Raw genomic sequence first — 22,169 nt, forward strand, 5'->3', positions numbered from 1 at the left:
AGTGCCTCTGATTGGCCTCATTTTTCCGCTGTTGAAGTCAATAGGATAGCTCTCTCCATTTCTTTTACTTTCTATGGATTTATTACACCGGGACCTGTACGGGTTCGGGTCTATATTTTAAATGGTCGGCTGGGTCCGGTTTCGAGTCCCAATCTATTACTTCGGGTCCCGGGTCTGTTTAACGTTGTGTCTAATACCTAAATTGTAAAATTAGGATAAGAAAAGTGTGAGCTGGGAAATGATGTTTAGAAAAATAAAAGACACAAGCTCTCTCTCTCTTTTGCTCGCGCTCTCAGCCGTTTATAAAGCGAGCAGATTTAATGCAAGCGCACTGTAATATATTGTACTCAACAATATATTTGAAATTCGCTACAAAATCTCAGGTGAACTATCACAAATGTTTTCTGTGATGCAAAAATTGCGTAAAAAAGCTTATATTTCAGGTTGCTCCAACTAAGGCTCGATCGTAGTCTCAAGCGCGTGTCATGTTTGTATTGCAACCCGAGCTTCCGCAGGGACTGTAATGACTTTAAAAATAATATGAATGAACCGTCTTGTTTAATCTTATTTTGGTGGTCAGACTCGGCTCACAAAAATAATAGAAAATAAATAATGCTGACATCAGCGGCCATGGCACCCAGCGAGCTATCATTAGTCCAAAAGGGCAAGTTATTATGCGAGTTAACTCTGAGTTGAAATGCAAATATGCAAAAACATTTCCGTGACATAAAATGGACTTTTACAGCTGAAATGATAAGAGAATTAAGCATGCTTGGAACAACAAGAGAGGAATATTATACTTCACAATCAAATACAAAGAAGGGAGACAACGGCCATCATATACTAGTAGGCTGAGACAAAAAGTTATATTTTTTCGCAACTTGTTTATTGACTTTTTAAGAGCAGTTTCTTGTGGAATATGAGACAATCGGGTCCGTGTCTTCCCGCTGGGTTCGGTTCTAGCTTTCAAATAATAGTTTACATTTTGTTTACACTCGTCTTCTACTAGTTCCAGGCAGCATGTGTGCAGTTGAGTTCTGTTGACAGCTATGCGTCTCTCAACATCTGTCACTTACTCTGCAGCTCTGATTAGTCGTAGGTCTATCCAGTTGAGGTCTTTCCTGTGTCGGTTGAAATACGCCCCATAATCACAGCCCAATGGAGCAGTATCAGACTCATATTCTGACTAGAATTGAGTATGACCACTGTTCTAGAAATCTAGACGCACCCTAGCGGCAGCAAATCCAATCTGCCCGCGATTGTCGTCTAGCAACTCTCAATACCCGTCTGAGCTGTAAAAACCAAACTCTGGTCAGGCCAATCACATCGTGCATAGAGTCGGTGGGCGACATAATAACGGGCGAGTTGCGTTTACGTGCTACTAGTGAACACAGAAACAGGAGAACGGCGGTCTTTCAAATCAGCTTTGACCGCGACTCTGGAAGACTGAGTTAAGCTTTTCTCTGAGAAAAAAACAAAGAACCGCACTGAAGTCATTCTTTAAATGGGAAGAGGTGTTCTGACTTCTGAGTTTCGCCGACCGGATACTACCAGAAAGTTTAATCTATCAACGAGTTCCACTTCACCTTCGTTGCTCTGGTTGGTGTAGCGCTATCCTATCACGTGCAGAGGGAGTTTGAAAGACAACCGTTTATCTCGCCCCTCAGATTGAGACCTGTCAATGGTGAGTTTCTAAACCAAACATCTTGATGTGGGTCTGGCTTGTCAGGCTATATGACCACGTCAGGCTAGGAAAATGGACAAAACCATTCTGAAATTCATGTTAATTTAACTTTTCACTCAAATTTTTATGCTACGTTGTAATGCAAAATATTTGATTAAATCAGAACATTTTTACAAGTGGTTTCTAGTTGATCCTGCTGTATATATTTTTTCTATATAATATATATTTTTTTCTTCTATAATATAAAATATAAAACCGCATTCTCTATTGTTTAAGAAGATGGATTTTCCTACAGCAATACTCTCAGGTTGAAGTGCTTTTGATGGCAGACTCGCTTAAATAACCTTGGGTTTTGGTGATTAGTTTGGCCTAAGGTTGCTTTCTGTTCTTCCTAGATGTGTAGTATGACGTCTTTAGATTAATTACAAGTCCTGCAGGTCTTTGGATCTGGAGACCAATTTGCAAGTCCAACTTTTGTAAAGCAACATGCATTTCAAGTCCCCAATTCCCTCTCCTTTTCATTCACTAGAGTCACATAAAGACATTTGAATAATGATAGTTTGGGAAACTTTTGGTCCATCCAAGGGGGATATTGTCTGGATTTCTAAGACACTTTCATCTGGTTTGCAGTCTAGCAGAAGTGTCATATTCTGTCATTCTTTTTACTTTATTTTGAGGTTAGATGCTATAGGTTTATAGAGGGGGCAGGGACGGTTATAAAGCTGGAGAGAAACTATAAACAAGTTATGGAAGGCAGTACGTAATGTTACATTCTTTATCACCTCACCCCATTCAATATTTTTCAGTGGGAAAGGTGTTTATGGCATTTGAGCCACTAGATTTTTCCAAAAGAAATGGCATTTCCATATTAGAAATGACATTTTGTGGCTGTCATTCTTGGAAGTGCTTGGGGCAAAATAAGTCAATATTATGTCTGATGTAAACTTGTATGCACAGAGGAAGGTTGTACAGAGGGTTTGATTTCATTTGCGCATTTTTCATTTGTAACGTGAGTCAAAAAATCAAATCAGCTTTCTCCAGTAAAAGGTTGCAGTAGCACATATGTGTACATATGCAACCTCCCAATATCAGGCTCAGGATACAGTAGTGGCACACGTTTAGCATTTACGCAGACGGCGGCAGTTGTCAAGACAAACAGATCACGTAAATGCCGCCACGGGTTGTCCCAAAGGAGGCCGGGACTGGATGTTATTGTTTTCAAAAGGAATCCTCTTGGTGGAAGGCGGCGGGGTTTAACCCCAGGCCACGGGGGCTTCATAAATCTTCTCCTGCCTCTGGAAGTCCCCGGCCGTGCAGGTTGGAGGGCGTACAAAAGAATCGAACCGGCCAGGATGTGGAGCCAGGGCTCAAAACGAGCGCCCCCGGGACACTGCAATAATATCAACAATGTCCAGCAAATCAGCCACTTGTGTTTGTAGGCAAGTGTGTGCATATGTGAGTTTTGGACGAGGCCAAACCAAGCCAGTCCGAGGGATGTCTCTTGCTGTGTCAAAGATTTTGTCCTTCAGGATAGGAGTCTGCCTTCACCATATGCCATGAATGAAATAAGACTAGGGAAAATATAGATTTTCAAATTAATTGCTATATTCATTTGAACTTGATTTTTTTGTTCGCTTCTGTGACACTAGTGTTAGTTAGCAAAATTACAAAAATAAAACAACAACGCAAATGCACCTTCTCACGTTGTGCCTCCCTCAACTCAAATATCCCAAATACAGCTCTTAAGGGGATCGTTCACCCAAAACTGAAAATTCTGTCATTTAGACAGAAGCTTAGTCAAGCTCAAGTTGTTCCCAATCTGTATACATTTCCTTGTTCTGCTGAACACAAAGGAAGATATTTGGAAGAATGTTTGTAACCATGCAGATCTCGGCAGCCATAGACTAAAATACTATAACAACTGCTTGGTTACAAACATTCTTCAAAATATCTTCCTTTGTGTACACCAGAAGGAAAAAAAACACACAGATTTGGAACACCTTGAGGGTGAGTAAATGATGACAGATTTTTAATTTGAGGGTGCATTTAAAGCCTTTCCTGAAAAGGGTAAAGGTAGGCTACCTCCAATAAAAGGTCCAAAATGTATATATGTATATATATATATATATATATATATATATATATATATATATATATATATATATATATAAAATATGAGAAGGCATGTTTACACATAGGTTTGCAACCTGTGATAATGCGTGTTAGCACGGCTTTATTTGTGTAATTTTTACATGATGCGTTTAATGCTGTCTAACTGGACACACCAAAGTAAACCTAAACTTGTACATTTGTCTTTCTGAACGGATGCATGATGATGCTGTATTTAAGTGCCCACTGTATATATAATCAAAACAATAATATAGCGCAATCATTTTAGTCTGATTCAAGAACAAATTAATTATTTTAAACCTATTCTTTTAGTGGAAAACATACAGCACAGCTAGTGTGCTTCATGAACAAGTGAACTGTACCTAAATGAACAGTACGTTTACTCAATATTACCATATTGTTTATGTGACTTGTATAAGAGATATATTGCACCTTCATTTGCATTTTCCATGAATATTAATGTGCAGTGTAATTCAGAATATACCACTCTTTTTACAAATGTCTGCAGTGGCAGTTTTTTTTACTGTGAGCAAAGACATTGTGAAGTATTGTGGTGACAGACATGGTTTTGGTTGCCTCAGCTGACTGTTTGTGTTGGCGTCTTTTGTTCGCTGACAGCTTGTCCACTCTGCCCAGACATTCACAGTTCATTGATAACCTGAATGACATGGCGTGCAGTCTGTCGCCACGCTTGGGCTCAGCGAGGCCCATGGCATCATGTGGGGCCTTGTGTGAGGGTGGCACTAGAGCTGAGGGTGTATTCACATGTTAGATGAAAAGGGAAAACGCAATATTTAACCCATGTGATGAAAAGAACTTGACTGTGTACTTGGTCCCTTATAGTTTTTATTAACTGGTTGTTTAAATGTGTACATGTTTAGCACATTTAAAAATACATGAACATATTTACAAATAGATAGATTTCATTCATTTTTCCTTTAAAAATGTTTCTGCAGTACACTTTAAATTGTGCAGTGTTGTACAATGGTATAGTGTATTTTCTTGTTAGTTTAACCCTTCATTTTATGGGGCTTGTGAAAAGGCCTCTCACCCTATTCATATCTGTTGTTACAGCACGGTTATTATTGTGATGCAATTGTACATGAGTCTGTATTTTTCTGTTCCTGTACTTTGCATTCATACTAGAGTTTATAGATAAGAACCTATTCAGGTACAATAGACCCTGAACCTTAAGGTGATGATTTGGTTTTGTAAAATGTACATAGGCTGTGTTCACACTTGTAGTTTGGTCATGACCAAAAAAAATAATAATTTAGTCCTCCTGGTCCACTTGGCGTTCACATTGGCATTTTAACTCTGAACCTAAAGATACCAAACCTAAAGGCACAGGTATATATTCACAACCTGATTGGTCGGCTTTTTTTGCGTATATTTCGTGATGGAACTTACCGAACATCCAGAACTGTGTGCAAGGCTAAATGCGCTCGTCATATGTTCGTAACTACATACATATTTAGCAAAGAGCTTATAAAATGTGTGAAGGAGTCAAAACAGTGGAAAGAATTCCTCGTCACACACACAATCAAAGATCTGCTGCGAGAGGATGCACTTCTGATGTCTGAACTGTGATGGGCAACATCGCAACTATGATTATAAAAAAACAGGTATTCTTGACCATTCTGTCCTTTTTAGGGGCACATCTTGTGACATCATGTCCTGTGTTTTGGTTCATTTACATGTCTTTGGTCCGTGTTGCATTCATATTTCATTCAAACTGCGCCAGAGTTTGTTTGGAAGCGGACCAAGACCCATCTTCTCAGCTTGTCACACTTGTTCAAATGAACACACAAAGTGTGAACACACCCTTAATTTCATTCATTCATTCTCAGAATGCCTTGGCATGGTTTGGATATTCATTTCCATCGAGAATATTTTGCCTTGGGCAAGTAACTGTCCATTAGCAGACACCCAGCAAGCACCAAGAACACTCAAGTAACCCTAGTTGATTTCTCCTTGAGCGTTAAGACCAATCTAATGCTTTTCTTTATCCATTTATAGTACACACGGCTTTCTGTGCAACCAAATGCTATTTATCCCGGTGTTTTTTGAGAAAAGAACAGAATCTCTGTGTCTGAGAAGACCATGGTCTTCAGGCATGATGGGAAAGTCTTTTCTGTGGCATAGGTTCTCATCATTAAAGCTCTTCCCCTCTGAATACTGCCTGCCAAACTATGCGGCTTCCAGCCGAGGCCAGCGCACGAGGACACGGATTGCAATGAGGCCTAGCTGAACATACTTCCTACCGGTGACACCCCACATCAATCTTACACTGCTCTGCCCTAGGAGGTGAAAGCATGGGCTCACACACTCTCAAACACTGACTGGAGCTCTGCGGGTGTGTTTTAAGGAAAAAAACCCTCTGATTTCATCTCTGGATTCAAAGCAGAAAGCTCTAAAAAGTGTAATTTATAACAAAGTAGTATTAGCTCTTGCAATACTTCATTTAAACTTTGGAATTTAAATCTAAATTGTGTTATTTTCATGTCAAATACTTCTTTACTAGCGTAAAGTGTGGAGACAACTAAATACACATTTCTCTGTTGCTTTGAAAACCCTGACACTGCAACTGTGGCCGTTAGTCTGTAGCAGAAAGTGGAAACCTGTTTGGAAAAAACATATATATATATATATATATATATATATATATATATATATATATATATATATATATATATATATATATATATATATATATATATATATATATATATATAATGAAAACATATTTTCCTGGTCCTGTTATCTGGATTAAGTGGACTGGTTGATGTTGTTTTCTCAATGGAGAGCTCTGACTGCTCACTTTGCCGCTGGCCTGGTGATTCTAACATCTCAGTAGAGCCCCACTGGCAGAGAGGAAGGTTTCGTTCTTATGCTCTCACCACGATGTGTTTTTTCAGCTGGATTACAGCATTTCACCGGGAACTTCACCAGCTCTTAGATTTGATGGACCTCACACTTACACAAGGCCTTCGACAATCTCAGAGAAAAACCCTAAAGAGATTTGACAGTGTCATCTCATTAGTGCTGCTTTCTAAGGCAGGCCTGTAGACTTCATTGAAGGAGGATCCGAAGCCGTATCAAAGGACCAGAATATCATGGAGAATTGAAACATGGAGAATTGATTTGATTAGATTGTATTATATTATATTATATTCATTTTATCTTTGTTTTATATTTTTTAATTTATTTATTGAAATGTTAAAGAATATTTCCATTTGGGGTCTCTTTGTGATTTAGGTTACTTGTTCTTACCTGGTGCATATTCAGAAGAATGCAGACAAATCTTTCTGCCAAAGAACACATTGGTGGTCTAAATATGGCTCTTATGGTCACTTTTTTCATTCGCAAACTGTATGTTTGTTTGTCAACAATTTCAAAACATCTCTAAAGCCAAAACATACAGATTAGTCCCATTTATTGCTGCTTCGCATCGAGCTAGATTCGGCATATTATTTCAACAGTGTCATTCAGCTGTCTTTCTTTTTTTTTTTGTCATTTCAGAGTTAAACTTTCTGTGGGCTGCTCATCAGGTTCACCACAGTTCTGAATACTACAATCTGTCGACAGCACTACGCCAATCTGTCACTCAGCAGTTTTCCTCATGGGTATGAAGTCCCTGCATCGCACTAATTAACCTATAATAATTTTGGCACGATGCATGATAGATCACATAACAGTTATTAGTTAATGAGCTCTAGCCGTGTAGCTAATGACCTATTATGAAGTGATAATATTCTGTGTGTTTTATCAGCTGTTTTACCTTCCGTTGGCGCTGATGGTCCCTCCGTCAGTGTTTGCAGTGCACATACAGCTTAACCTGCTGTATCAGTTCTGGATTCATACTGAGGTAATATGGGATTTGTCATTTAATAATGGTTTAGCACATTTAAAATCTTTTAGTAGCACATTATACAATAAAATTAAGTCGTTTCTTTTAGCATTCTTGCTCTTTTACCATTACGGGTTAGTTTCATAGCGTGTTAAACTTAGTTTAGCCATTTTCAAAAACGAATCATTTGTAGGTTTGCAGTTTTGCCCATTCTGTGGTTATGAATACCACGCTCAATCATAAGTAATGAGATTTTATGAAATATTCCAAACAGAAGCCTTACATTTGCCATTTAAATGGGTTTCAGTATCGGCTTTACATTCGGGGATCATTTGGGAAATGGATTTGGAATCACTTCCATCTTGTAGAGCTCTATTAGTGAAAACAGTCTTCACGTCTCCAATTTTCTGAGGGGTATAATTTATGCTCCCTTTATAGGCTTTTTTTGATGTCATGTAATTTATTGGCGTCGAATTCCCAGTCCTCATCCAACATTAGAGCACGAGTTAAGTTTTGAGGGAGCTCTTTTCTTTTAAGATAGAATTCAGCTGTTGCCAGATCTCTCATTACATGGAAATAATGGCCCACTGAAATATGGTGCTTACTTATGCTGAGCTGTTCCCATTTTGCAGATGTCAAAAATCAAACACTCAAGTAGAAAACCTGATGGTCAGCCCTAACACCTGTGATATATGCTTCATCAAGTTGAAATGAATGTTTATATCCTGGTAAAATAAGCCTTTCTAGCTCACCATAATGCTTGTGCATTGCTTGCGTGTATTTATGAGTGTGTGTTAGTAGGCTTATTGGCTTCTTTATGCTCCTTCTAATCCAATGTAATGTTTGTTTTACATCCAATCTATAAATATTGTTCTTTCCATCTGGAAATTTGGCCACCTTTCTCTTTCCGTAGTTAGCAGTATTTCGACCGAGCTCATCAGATAAGAAAACACTATGTATTAATGATGTCTCCAAGTACATTCGTGAACATCTGAACCAGTCAAGGTTCCACAATCCCTGAAGAGCACATTTCTTCAGCATGTTACGCCAAGATAAAGACAAGCCACTCAATAGGGAAAATTAATCACATGCTGTATGTTAGACTAATATTGCGATTCAGTCTGCCTGTCCATATGAAAAATGTCGAAGGAGGACAATGGGCCTAACCCATGATCATTTGTCTTTGGGTGTTTTGTCTGTGGTTTACATACTGAATATAGGAGCGACCTGTTGCTGTTGCCCTTTTGTGCATTGAGGGAAATGGTTGTTAGGGAGGTTAAAGAGAGCGTTCACCCAAAAATTCAAATTCTGTCATGTACTTACCCTAATATCATTTCAAAGCTGTATTGATTTATTTCTTGTTGAACACAAAAAGTAATTTTAAATATTGTACAAGTAACATTTTTGTTCATGCAGGTTTTCAAATTTAAAAAAATAACCATAAAGTGAAGCCAAATTAAAGTCATTATTCATCAACGATAATCTTTCCTTTCAATAAGCCGTGACCCATTGTGAATGGACCTTTGAATCAGCAAGTTGAACTTGGAGAACAGTCATATTTGTGAACAAAACAATTAAATTGGTTGAACTTCACAGCTGAATAACATTTAAATGACTTTGAATATAGTGCACAAGTCACATGGATTACTTTTATGATATTTGATGGTGCTTTGCATCTTTTTTTGGAGCTTGGAAGACTTGTAAGAATATTATCTGTGACCTTGTCTATCATTAGCTTGTCAAAGATCTTGGACCTCTGGAGTGGATTCTAAATACTCCCAGCCACCACAGAGTTCATCATGGTAAGTGTGATTAACCTTTGACAGTAGAATTGCATTACACTGTTCCCATAATGCATTGGTGTAAGTTTATTGCTGTGGGTCAAAAGCGACAAATATTTTGTCGGCTGAATTGTCATTGAGATCTTATCATGTGATATAACTAATACTCTGTTAATACTGGCTATACACTTTATTTGAAGGGAAAAAAAGCAGTGATTCTGTTACATCTAGTCTTTAATCTATGTAGTGAATCATTAACAATTGACCATGCATTCTCAGGGCGAAATCCATATTGCATCGATAAGAATTATGCAGGAATTCTGATCATATGGGACAAGATGTTTGGTAAGTTCTGTGTATGCTTTTAATATGTCATCAATAGGTTGTTGTCCGATTTAATGAAAACAACCCTGATCTGTGCCCTAGTAGCGCATGCATCAATTAAGCTCTCTCTTATATAATGTCATGTAATCTTTCTACTGTCTGTGGTAATAAAAATGGCACAAAGGGCAAATTAGTAGGGTAAATTCTAACCTAAAAACACAAATGATGTAATGCACTTTTTGTGATTTTAGTCTAGTATTGTGATTTAGGATAGTACATGCAGAAAATGGGATGTTCTCTGCTTTATTCCATATAGGTACATTCGCTCCTGAAAGTGATAAAGTGGTCTATGGGCTTACACACCCAATAAACACATTTGAAGTCTGGTCTGTCGAGGTTGGTACACCACAGTTGTGAAAATGTTAATAAAGATAGAATTTATGGTATTATTGCTAGTTTTATTTTACTAATGTATTGAAATATTAATACTATTAAAGGGATAGTTCGTCCAAAAAAGAAAATTGTCATCATTTATTCTCATGCTGTTCCAAGCCTGCTGTTCTGCTGAACACAAAAGAAGATATTTTCAAGAACGTCGGTAGCCAAACACTTGATGGACCCCATTCTTACTATAGAATTCAATGGGCTCAATCAACTGTTCAGTTCCCCATATTCTTCAAAATATCTTGTTTTGTGTTCAGCAATAGAAAGAAATTCATACAGGCTTGGAACAAATTGAGGGTGAGTCAATTTTAACAGATTTTAAATTTTTGGGTGAACTATGCCTTTAATACTAATAGTATACTCTTTTAATACCTAAGTTTTAAAAGAATCCTGTTTTTGAGTTTTAGGGTTAGTTTCTTTACTATGGTATTGTTGTAACATACATGGGCTCAGTGATCATATTATGTAAGCAAAGTTTACATCATTTATAAACAATGTTTATATTAATTTACCCCCTCATTCTATCAAGACCTTTGACTGGGGAAAATATCAACACTGCAGATGAATTGGGTTTCACATAATGGGCTCTAGTGTATCAGACCAATCTAAATTTAGAGATGTAAATATCTGAGCAGAGTCAATGGGAGCCGGCTTCTGCTCACATTACCATGCTAGTGGAAAAGCCATGCTGTAACCATAACATTATTACTTCACTTTAAACATACGACTCAGGAGAGGTGAAAGAGTCCTGCAATACCAAATGGAGGTTGTGTTTGATTATTTTTTTTCTGCTCTCCTGTGGCGGTCCGGAGTAAGAGTGATCTGATGTGTGTGACAAAAAGCATTAAGACCAGAGGACTAGATGATGATGAATAAAATGAATAAAAAAAATGTTTATCTTTTAGTGAAATATAAACCGTGCTAAAAAAAAATCTGACTGAGATGAAAAGTCTTAAATACAAATCAAAAGGATAATATCTCACGTCATAGTTGAGTGAACAGTTTTTGGGTAATGCAGCATTAAAGAGGTGGCTTAGTATAACGGCTGCATGTGCCATGTATGGTTTATACCCTCATTCTTCTTTTCTTTCCCCTCTCAAGTTTCTTTATTACCCGTACCTGTGGCAGAGGTTCTGGGAGGCTGAAGGAATTTCAAATAAGCTGTCTGTCATTTTTAAAGGGCCAGGCTGGACTCCAGGAAAACCAAGATTAGGAGACATTGCTGATATACCCCAGGTGGGGAACTTTTTTCTTTTTTTAAACTCACTCTTATTCTGATAAAACGGTAGACAGAAATGAATTGAGAATTAATCATGATATAGTTATTTTACTTTAAATACATTGTAAAAAAAAAAAGAAGAAAAAAGTAATGTTTCAAAATTGAACATTTTCTAGTGACTGATCACATCAAAAAATTTCAGTTGGCCAAATTGAATTTCTATAAATTGATGTAATTTAATTCAAATAAATTAAATTTGGCCAACTGAAAAATTTAGATGTGATCAATCACTAGAAAATGTGCAATTGGAGACCTATATATATATATATATATATATATATATATATATATATATATATATATGTATATGTATGTATGTATATATATATATTTTACAGTGTAGGGATTTTATAATATGAACATATTTGATATCGCTGGAATTTTTTAAATTCTCATCATCATTTTCAGTATAATTTTATAAACTAATACTAGCCTAAAAAAATTCTCAAGAAAAGTAGAGTGATAAAGAAGGAGCAAAGAAAACAAACTACAACAGAACAAAGACACAAATGAAATAGACCTATAGAATCTGAAGAACTTCAAGCACAAGATATGCTACATAAAATGTATAATCAAATTTATGAAAAAAAAAAAATCAAGGCATAGTCTTTACTGTGTAAATGAAATCTACATTTATTCTTATTAAAGTTACAAAAGTGATTAAGTCAAGAACAGTGAGAGATTTTCTCTTTTATTGTTTGTTTAGCATTAATAATGACAGCAGGTACATTTGGATGCTGTCATTTTAAGACTAAATGCATGGATCTGATATAGTTGCATTGTTCTTTCTCAATTTCATCTGTTAATGTTTACTTAAGACATAAATGACTCTGTTTACTTGCAAATACATGGCACACATACACATAGGTACAGTACAGGCCAGTAGTTTGGACACATAACAGAGAAGTGTCTTCTGCTCATCAAGCCTGCATTTATTTGATCAAAAATACAGAGAAAAAAAAAGGAATATTGTGATATTGTGAATTTATTACCGGTATACTTTAAATGATCGTTTATTCCTGCGATCAAAGCTGAATTTTCAGTATCATTCCTCCACTCTTCAGTGTCACATGATCCTTCAGAAATCATTCTAATATGATGATTCATTTTCAAAGTTGGAAACAGTTCTGCTGCGTAATATTTTTTATTACCCGTGATACTTTTTTTTTTGGATCAAATAAATGCAGGCTTGATGAGCAGAAGAAACTTCTTTCAACAACATTACAAATAGTAATGTCCAAACTTTTGGCCTGCACTGTATGTGTATTTAATCATTCAAGCCCAAAGGCAAAAATCACTCAGTTCAGTTTTTTGAGCAGCGGCTTCATGTTGTGCATTTCTGAGTTGCTTCAATGCTTAAAAACGCATGCAAACGATGTGCTTTTGTGACTGCTCAGCAATGCCAAGTGAGCGCAACCGTGATAGAGACGATAGTCCAAAATCTCTATCGGTTGACACATTTCTACCCATTAATAGTGTCTACTGGTATATCGCACACCCTTAAATGTGCTCAACCAATAGTATAGATTAGTTATTTTTTGCAGTTCCACTTCTGCTAATGATGCAGACATTTTTTTGCCTGACAAGCCAGACCCACATCAAGATGTTTGGTCTGGAAACTCACCATTGACAGGTCTCAATCAGAGGGGCGAGATAAACGGTTGTCTTTCAAACTCCCTCTGCACGCGATAGGATAGCGCTACACCAACCAGAGCAACGAAGGTGAACGAAGGTTTTCTCAGAGAAAAGCTTAACTCCAAGTCTTCCAGAGTCGCAGCCAAAGCCGTTTCAAAAGACCGCCGTTCGGCAGCTGCTTTGTTTACAAGTAGCATGCGGAACCTCCGCAACTCGGCCGTCATTATGTTAAGCCCCGCCCAACGACTCTATACACGATTTGATTGGCCTGACCAGAGTTTTTTTCTTCTTCAGCTCACTCAGGAAAAAGTCTACACTCACTGCAAATTAAATTTGCTGCCGCTAGGGTGCATCTAGATTTCCAGGCTAGAAATGTTCACCTTTACCTTTAAATTGGGAACTCTTTTGTTCCTTGCCTTACTTGTCATTTACTACCTGCTGTTTCTGTAACAGGAAAAGAGGTCTCCCAGATGACTCCGAGTTCTCACATAAAAACAAACTCTCGTTTCAAACAAGCTTTACAAGTGTGCGCCTTTGCCAAATGAATCTTAACCGCCTTTGTGGGTCGAAACACAATAGCTCATTTTCACTCGTCTTTGAAAAGCAAGCTTTTTTGGGCTCGATCAAACAGCAGGCCTGCGACAAGTTTTTGAAGTCTTCTCATCAGGAGAGCGGCGGTTTTCTTTGAAACACGTCTGACTGCGCCACATACTCACAGACGCAGTTTCACACTCTGAAAAACCCTCTCTCTCTCTCTCTCTCTCTCTCTCTCTCTCTCTCTCTCTCTCTCTCTCTCTCTCTCTCTCTCTCTCTCTCTCTCTCTCTCTCTCTCTCTCTCTCTCTCTCTCTCTCTCTCTCTCTCCCTCTCTTTCTGTTGCTCTCACCATGTTACAATTAAAGCCACCTCAAAGTAGGCCCTGGTGATCCTAAACATGTGGAGAGAGCAAGAATTTGACAGAAATATCTTGAAAGGCCCTCGGTGATGCAGACCGGGGCGTGCCTGTTGTTTCTCCTGTGGAGTGGAGGAGAGAAGTAGCGAGGGAGGCCAGCTCGGATGTGTTGATTTCTGAGGGAAAGCAGAACACCGCGGAGGTGCAGCCACCAAGGTTCTTGTGCGAGGGGAAACTCACACGTGTCTGCAGCTGAGCCAGCCTCAGGAATTCTTTGGAAATCAACAACGATCAAATTCACAGTGATTCATGCCTAAACAACTGATGTATGTAGCAGAGTTATTTTAGGTTGGGATCCAAACAGTGATGTAATTTGAGTTAGGAAGTCAAGCTGGTTTTTCGAGCATGGTGGCTGATTTCTTGCTGGTCCAAGGTAGTCTACTGGCACTAACCAAGTTGAAATTGGGTCTTTCAGCTCTGATCAACTATCTAGACGTTCTTTGACGTTCCTTTTCTGGTTGAAAACAATTGTTTATTCTACGGCTTAAGAAGGTCAAGATGTTTTTTGTTTTGTTTTTTGCATGGTAGCTGGTTTGTTCTTGGTCTAAGGTAGTCTACTAAATCCTACTAAGTTGACCTTGGTCCTACTAGTTCTGATCAACAATCAACAATCCAAATTCAGAAAAAAAACATGTAAAACTCCACAGTCTATAAAGCATCTGAAAAATAACTTATGCTGTATTAACTAACAGATAATTCTATCATTCCTATCATTCTGCTAGGTGGTCGCCAAAAAAGTGAAAATGTGTAGTTTATAAACATTATATTATATATGTTTTGTTATGTGAGGTTTTATTGTTTCTTTTTTTTCTTCGATCAGATTACAGGAGAGGAAAAGCCCCACAATCCAGCATGGTCCTCTCCGATGGAAGCCTATGTGTTAATACAGTTCATGCTTCTGTTGGATGTATATAACAACTTGTTAATGGATCAGATGGTAGGTACCCTTTTCCCCTTTTCACCATTGAAATTGACATCAGATTTTCCCAGAAATGTTCCCAAGTGAAATGTCAAAGCTATCATCTGTATGCCATCTTTCATTGTCATCTACAAGAGTTTGTTTAAAGCTTTTTTAAAGCTTTTGCTGTGCGGTTAATGCTACCATGCAAGGTCTATTATCAACCTCTCTCTCATTATCCTAAATATCCTTTAATAATAAGGCCTTTTAGGAGGTTTTAGTACAGACAGAATACTTTCAAGTAATCTTTGTCTATTATTTTTCAACCCCCCCTTTTAAAAACAGAGATGTTCAGTTGCCCTTGTCCGTTATCCTTGGAAGTCCATGTTCCCCAGGCATAGTTTTGGTTAGCCAGAATGTGTGGCCCCACCCTGCCTCCCCACTGAAATGAAACGGCCTGTTTTCCTGTGATTTCTACCTCTGCGGTGCTCCTTTAGTTGTGGCTCTCGGTGAAGTGTCCCCTGGATCCCTCTCTGGCTCCACCAGCAAATAAAATAGCCGATCCAGCAACCAATACAAGTCCTCTGACTAATTTCCCAGCCACTGGGAACCTTCCTTTTGCATCAATCACCTTTTCCAAGGAAAATAGCAAACTGAAGCCTTCAGGCTTAGCAATAAATATTGTAAAAGTGTGTATTTAAACCTCGTTGTCCGTTTGCATTTACTTCCATTAACACGTGGTGCTACAGCACTGCTTATAGTGCCACTTCAAAAAGAAGGAAAACATTCATTTTTAGTGTTGACCCAAGTCATCTTTCAATTGCATCATACATGCAAGGCTATCAATCCTGCTGGATGTTTGACTAACTGTTCATTATGGAAGGTCTGTTCACTGACCTCTGCTGAAATGCAAATTTCGGAAGATGTTCTCCCCCTCCCTTTCCCCCCTCTGCCCTCTTGCTCTGTTATTTTTGAAACTGGATAAGGAAAGGCTTTACAAATTAACTAATCAAAATAGGTTTTTTTTCCTCCTTTTTGTTAATTGTTGAAAAATGAGCCAGTGCTCTAGGGCTGAGGTCTGGGATCTGGGTTCTGTCTAGTGTGTCACACAGCAAAAAGTCAGTAATTGTTTGCTGGTGTCATTTTAAAGACATTATGAGGTCACTCACCTGACTTAACCTCTGCTAAGTAAAGTGGGTTAGCAAGGTCAAGAAAACCTCATTAACATTGTTTCTTGTATTAACAGCAAATCAACCCTAGATCATGATTTCAGTATAAATCCATTTATAGAGGTGTGTGAATTCAGATTTAGATGATAATTCCCTTTTGGTTAGCCTTGAGTTCTTGGAACGTCCCAGTGGTATTACTCAACTGTCCTGGCACCTAAATTTGTTTGGCTATTTGTATTCAGCTCGGATGCATGCAGAAATCTTTCTATATTTTGACTGAATTGAATAAGACTTAAGCACATTTCTCCAAATCATAACCTAAATTATTCTTACATCACAGTACAAAATTCAGAAACCTTTGAGAAACAAGATATACAATACATATTCACACTCATCTATGTCTCACTTATCTCTCACCTGTAGATACATTCTGAGATGACTGTTCTTCTCATGACTGGCCACGTACTACTTTCTCTAACCTCTCTGGGCTTCCTGATAGATCAGAGGTACAGCTTCTGTATATTTTATTTAATTATTTGTATTTTGTATTGTGTATATATCCATCCATCCATCCATCCATCCATCCATCCATCCATCCATCCATCCATCCATCCATCCACATAACAATATAATTAATAAATAAGGACAAATGGATTACAATACATATTAAGATATAGCATACACAAAACTAAAAAATTCATGGAGAATTGAAAGACATTAAGCAAATGAGTTTTAAGCTTTGCTTTGAATACAGAAAGAGAGGACCCCTTTCTGATGGATACTGGTAAGCTATTCCAAAGTGTAGGGCCTACTATAGCAAAAGTTTGGTTCCCTGTATGTTTCAGTCTAGACCTACGGACAGAGAGCAATCCTAGATCCCCGGACTTAAACAATTTTTTTTCTTGTACCTTTCTTTCAGGGCTAATGCAGCTGAATTGGAGATGATGAGATGCGTTTTGATAATCGTGCTTCATCGGTTTGGTTACATTAAACCTCTGGTGCCTCTTTTGGCTATTCCAATTGAAGTAAGTTTGACTGACACACACACACACACACACACACACACACACAGCATTATCACAATCTCAATTTCAGATTTTCATCTTCCATTGAAGCACAAGATGATATTATTATTCTTAGAACATGCTAGGTAAGTTTAAGTGCTGCAAAAGAGGACCAAATTAAAAACAACTGTAGCATTTTGATTTCTCAAATGTTTCCCTCGAATTGTTGACTGAAATTATAAAAATTTCCTACAAGTGGTATCAGACTTGTCTATATGTGTTAACTTCGTCCTAAATTGTATGTGTGTTCGAGTGTGTTTTTTTTTCGGATCTGGCACCATTTCTTGCTGCACGCCTCGGTGATGTATGACTCCAGATGCATGGCCCAATTGACCATAAAATTGCTGTGTGTTTCTGGCACTTGTAGCGTGGGCCGTGCATCTCAGCTGACCTTTCATTAGTGCGCCACCTCTCTCTTCACAGCCCTCCCTCCATCTCTTCTCACCAACCAAGCTTTATGCAAAGGCAATGTTTCTGGAATCAATTAAGCATGTCTGCGGCTTGCCGTGGAAGACTGATTAGATTTACACAAGAGCTGAATTGCTCATTTTACTGTGAGAGCATGCATCTGTAAGCTCAGGTGCTGAAATGCCCGCAGAACAGTTTTACACAAAAGTAGCGTCCTGTTAGATTTTTCTGTCCATGTGAACTATCCATAGACTCCACCTAATTGAATATGTTTTGGTAAAAGACAGCATACCAGGGAAAAAGTTTCCTTTTCATCTGTAACTTTCCTTTACTTCAGTCTATTTGCAGCAATGCCATTTATAATCCTTCAGAAACATTATCAGTTCCTAAAAATTGCCCCCATCAGTTCCACACTCATTCCAGCTTCTGTTTATTCCAGGTAGGGGATGATTTTCTTCCATGCTTGCCAGTTTTTTTTTCCCTTTCCATTGCGTGTTTTTCCACCCATCTAAGCTAATATTTGTCCTCCACATTTCTCAAGGGCGAAACAAAAATGACACCGCTGCAAAGACCCACCCCACTTTTTTGAAGGAAAAGGTTAAGATAATATTATCAAGATCAGCTTCACACAAAAGCTGCAGTCAGCAGCAGCGCTGGCTTATCTTTCCACAGCACCTGCGAGAGAGGAGCTCTGTAGATCGGAGCCTGAATTAGACTGATAAGAAGAGTATTAGCAAGTATTTCAGGTGATTGGGAACATTTGTTTCCACTGTTAGTTCTAAGGTGTCACCAGTGAATTGGGGTTTGTGGATTGTTTGGGATATCTTCGGAAAGAAAGCATTACAGCAGTGCGTCCAAAGAATTTTTTAAGTATATATTTAATTTTTGGTATCTTTTTAGGTGATAGACATAGAGAAAGTGACATGAAAATGTTGGGCATATCAGGCTTGGACCTACGTTAAAATTAGCTAATAATTTGTTTGTTTGTAAATTTATTTAGCAATTTGACTTCTAATGCAATGTTTAGTATACTGGTATGTTCATATAACATCCATATTTACAAAAAAAAAAAAAAAATCTTACTGACCCCAGTTAATTAATTTCTTTAATAACTAACCATATTGTGGTATTATTTTAGTATTTTGATTAAAGACATTCTTGATAAAGAAATATGATATACCGTTTTAACATTTTTTTCCGACGTAGTCTTTACACCTGTATTAACAATGCCATAAACTGTAGCTGTATGAAGATCGCCTCTGTTGATTGAAGAAAAAGGCTAATGCTAATATATACAGTATTCTTATCTAGAGCTTTCCGTGGCTTCAGGTTGCTAAGCAAGCTGCCATGGTGAACAGAACGTTCCTTACAAGCCTCAGGAGACCCATCCATCTTGGACCTTGTCTCAGAATCCCATTGAACTGATTTACAGAAAGTCCAGTGAGAGTCACACGAGGCTGCCATGAAGCCCTTCACCCCGGCATCAAAGCGCTTGGAGCCGGACTGAACCAGGCTTCGTCTCTCAGCTTCATTTCAGAGAATCAGTGCTAGTTTGACTGCCAGAAGCAGTAGGGGGTTCCAGTAATAGGTCAGCACTGCCACCCCAGTTCAGAGAGTCATGGATGAGACAGGGTTTTTTATGTACAAGCTTATTGTGAGTGTTCTAGTGGTATAGTGGGAACCAAACTTGAGTTTCACATTTATTAGCACACACACATACATTTTATTGGATTATTTGCATTGATTTTAAATGGATAGTTCACTCAAAAATAAAAATGATGTCATTAGTTACTCTCCCTCATGTTCTTCCACACCCTTAAGATCTTCGTTCATCTTCACATCTTCACAAATGAAGATATTTTTGATGAAATCCGAGAGCTCTCTGACCCCTCCATTGGCAGCAGTTTAATTACCACTTCAAAACCCAGAACGGTAGTAAAGACATCATTTAAATTTAGTCCTGTATGTGTTTTGCCCAAAACTGCAGCTGTTCTAAAGACTTGACTCTTTGCTTATTAAACTTATTAAATAAGCACACTTGTGTGCTGCTTGTTTTAGTTTCTTAGAATGCGCTTGAATGAACATCTGCCAGTTTGTCATTTAACCCTCAGGTGCTCATCTTTTAGGGTCACAGACAAAAGTGGCCGAACAGTAAAATTTATTTAATCTATTTTTGTTCAATAATATTTTGTTATTCAAAATGTGTATTTTTAGGGAATTATATGGGACTAAGTAATATCCTTTTAATTATAATACATTTATTTGCTTAAAGGAAACATATTATGCAAAATTATTAAGTTTGAACATAAATGTGTGTTAGCAGTGTGCGTACTCAATCACCCTATAATGGTAAAAATCCACCCACTCCTTTTTTTAATCCCTTTGAATCATCAGCAGTCTCTCAGAACAAGACATGTTTATGTTTATGTAAACGCTATGTTTATCTCCTCGAATCATTTTTGTTTGATTCATATTAATATCATATATATAGCAGTAGGTAGGTACTGTACATTACACTGCTTACACACTGGTTTTTTGTATTTGCTGCATAAGTGCACAGACATAATCAGCTGTTTTCATGTGAACTGTGTGTGTTTTTGTCATAAACCTGTGTGTATTTGACAGTTCAATCGCGATAACACTTGAAAGAGAACTAGCCTAGTATAATAGCCTACTATGCATAGCTGCGCATGCATCGGGTGTCTGTGCTCAAGAGAGTGCTATGGCTTTAAAACGCATGCCGATGATAATTTCATGATGATGAAGAGCTGCAATGTCACATGAGCTTGTCTGCTATAGAGATGATCATCAAAACAAAAAGAAAACATGTTTCAGTTTCATTGGTGTGTTCACAAGCTGTAAAGTCTCCGTCCTCTGTAGTGTGGAGCAGCAGCTCATTGTCAGTAGCCATTTCACCCTGTAGGCCAAGACTGGTTTCCCACTGAAGCTAAGCAGGGCTGAACCTGGTCAGTACCTGGATGTGAGACCTCCTAGGAAAAAATAGGCTGCTGCTGGTAGATGTGTTAGTCAGGCCAGGAGGGGGCGCTCACCCTGTGGTCTGTGTGGGTCCTCCTAACACCCCAATGTAGTGATGGGTACACTATACTGTCAAAGAGCACCGTCCTTCGAAAGAGACTTTAAACCGAGGTCCCGACTCTCTGTGGTCATTAAAAATCTGAGGATGTCCTTCGGAAAAAGAGTCGACGGTGTAACCCTGGCATCCTGGCCAAATTTGCCCATTGGCCTCTGTCCATCATGGCCTTTTAATCACCCCCCCCCCCCCCCTCTCCTGTCTCCTCTCTCCAGAAACTGGTGTGTGGTGAGCGTTTTGGCACAATATGGTTGCCATCACATCATCCAAGTGGATGCTGTACATTGGTGGTGGTTTAGGAGATTCCCTAGCCTGATGTGGTCATACTCAATTCTAGTCAGAATATGAGTCTGAAACTGCTCCATTGGGCTGTGATTATGGGGCGTGTTTCAACCGAACCAGGAAAGACCTCAACTGGATAGACCAACAACCCATCAGAGCAACGAACCGACGCATTAAGTTAGTTGTCAAATGTCAACAGGGCTCAACTGCACTCTGTTGCCAAATCTGCGTTTTTTTCCGTGGGATGCTTTCCACGTATGCGGGTTGAAGCAACTATTATGTGACATATAGACCCAGAAATGAGAATTTTAGCAGGCAACCATGTCAAAATACCACACATTTTACCCCCCAAACGCCATTTTTCCCCTGGAGAATTCCCTAGAGATTCCCCCCTTCTATATGTCTAATTCATATAATGTAATGAATTATTATTTGCATTTAAAGGAGACATACAAAACAGCTAACTTTTCTTAAACCCAAAAATTGGCATTTTCAAAATGGTATATTATATGATCTGATTGGAATTTTGATCTGAAACTTCACATGCACTCTGGGGACACCTGAGACTTGTATTACAAGACGGGGCATAATAGGCGTCCTTTAATATGTACTATACAATTTATGTAATATAATTTTTTTTTTTTAAATACAAATTTTCCAATATTTTCTTCAAACAACTCCCTCATTGCTGTGTGTGTTTAATATATATATATATATATATATATATATATATATATATATATATATATATATATATATATATATATATATATATATATATATAATATTTGGTGGTCATTTTTTTTGGAACATTTTCAAATCATGTCTTTGAATTTATTTATTTTTGTTGTTGCACATTGCAACTACAACAAGTGTTATGCAATTCTGATGAAGTAAAAAATGTCAAATAAATAAATAAATCAAAAGTAACTGAAGAGCAGGGTTGATGGGTTGACTCCAGGTCGAGAGGGTTGCATTCTGGAATTTCTGTGGCTCCTAGCAAAATTAAATCGACTCAGGTGGCAGTACAGACTAAAGATATAGAATAAAGTAATATCTCATAAGTGACTCATTCTTGCATGTGTACCTATGCGAGGATTCCCCAGAGAAAAGCTGTAATTGTATAGAATGTAATCATTTTAGAAGAGTGTGATGTTTATATTGTAACCTCTGACCTTTA

The 22,169-nt window shown here is 37.9% G+C and overlaps 1 protein-coding gene across 1 annotated transcript in view; it reads left to right on the top strand.

Annotated features, from left to right (window-relative positions):
* The window catches only part of agmo (alkylglycerol monooxygenase), a 54,246-nt gene that overhangs the window by 29,097 nt on the left and 2,980 nt on the right, over positions 1 to 22,169 (top strand). The window contains exons 4-12 of the mRNA XM_067450368.1: positions 7,337 to 7,440; positions 7,587 to 7,682; positions 9,400 to 9,466; positions 9,725 to 9,790; positions 10,086 to 10,165; positions 11,315 to 11,449; positions 14,898 to 15,014; positions 16,568 to 16,650; positions 17,064 to 17,169. Coding sequence (XP_067306469.1) covers positions 7,337 to 7,440; positions 7,587 to 7,682; positions 9,400 to 9,466; positions 9,725 to 9,790; positions 10,086 to 10,165; positions 11,315 to 11,449; positions 14,898 to 15,014; positions 16,568 to 16,650; positions 17,064 to 17,169 — 854 coding nt within the window. The remainder of the gene's footprint in view (positions 1 to 7,336; positions 7,441 to 7,586; positions 7,683 to 9,399; positions 9,467 to 9,724; positions 9,791 to 10,085; positions 10,166 to 11,314; positions 11,450 to 14,897; positions 15,015 to 16,567; positions 16,651 to 17,063; positions 17,170 to 22,169) is intronic.

The sequence above is a fragment of the Pseudorasbora parva genome, chromosome 8 (genome assembly GCF_024679245.1).
Source record: "Pseudorasbora parva isolate DD20220531a chromosome 8, ASM2467924v1, whole genome shotgun sequence".
Classification (NCBI taxonomy): domain Eukaryota; kingdom Metazoa; phylum Chordata; class Actinopteri; order Cypriniformes; family Gobionidae; genus Pseudorasbora; species Pseudorasbora parva.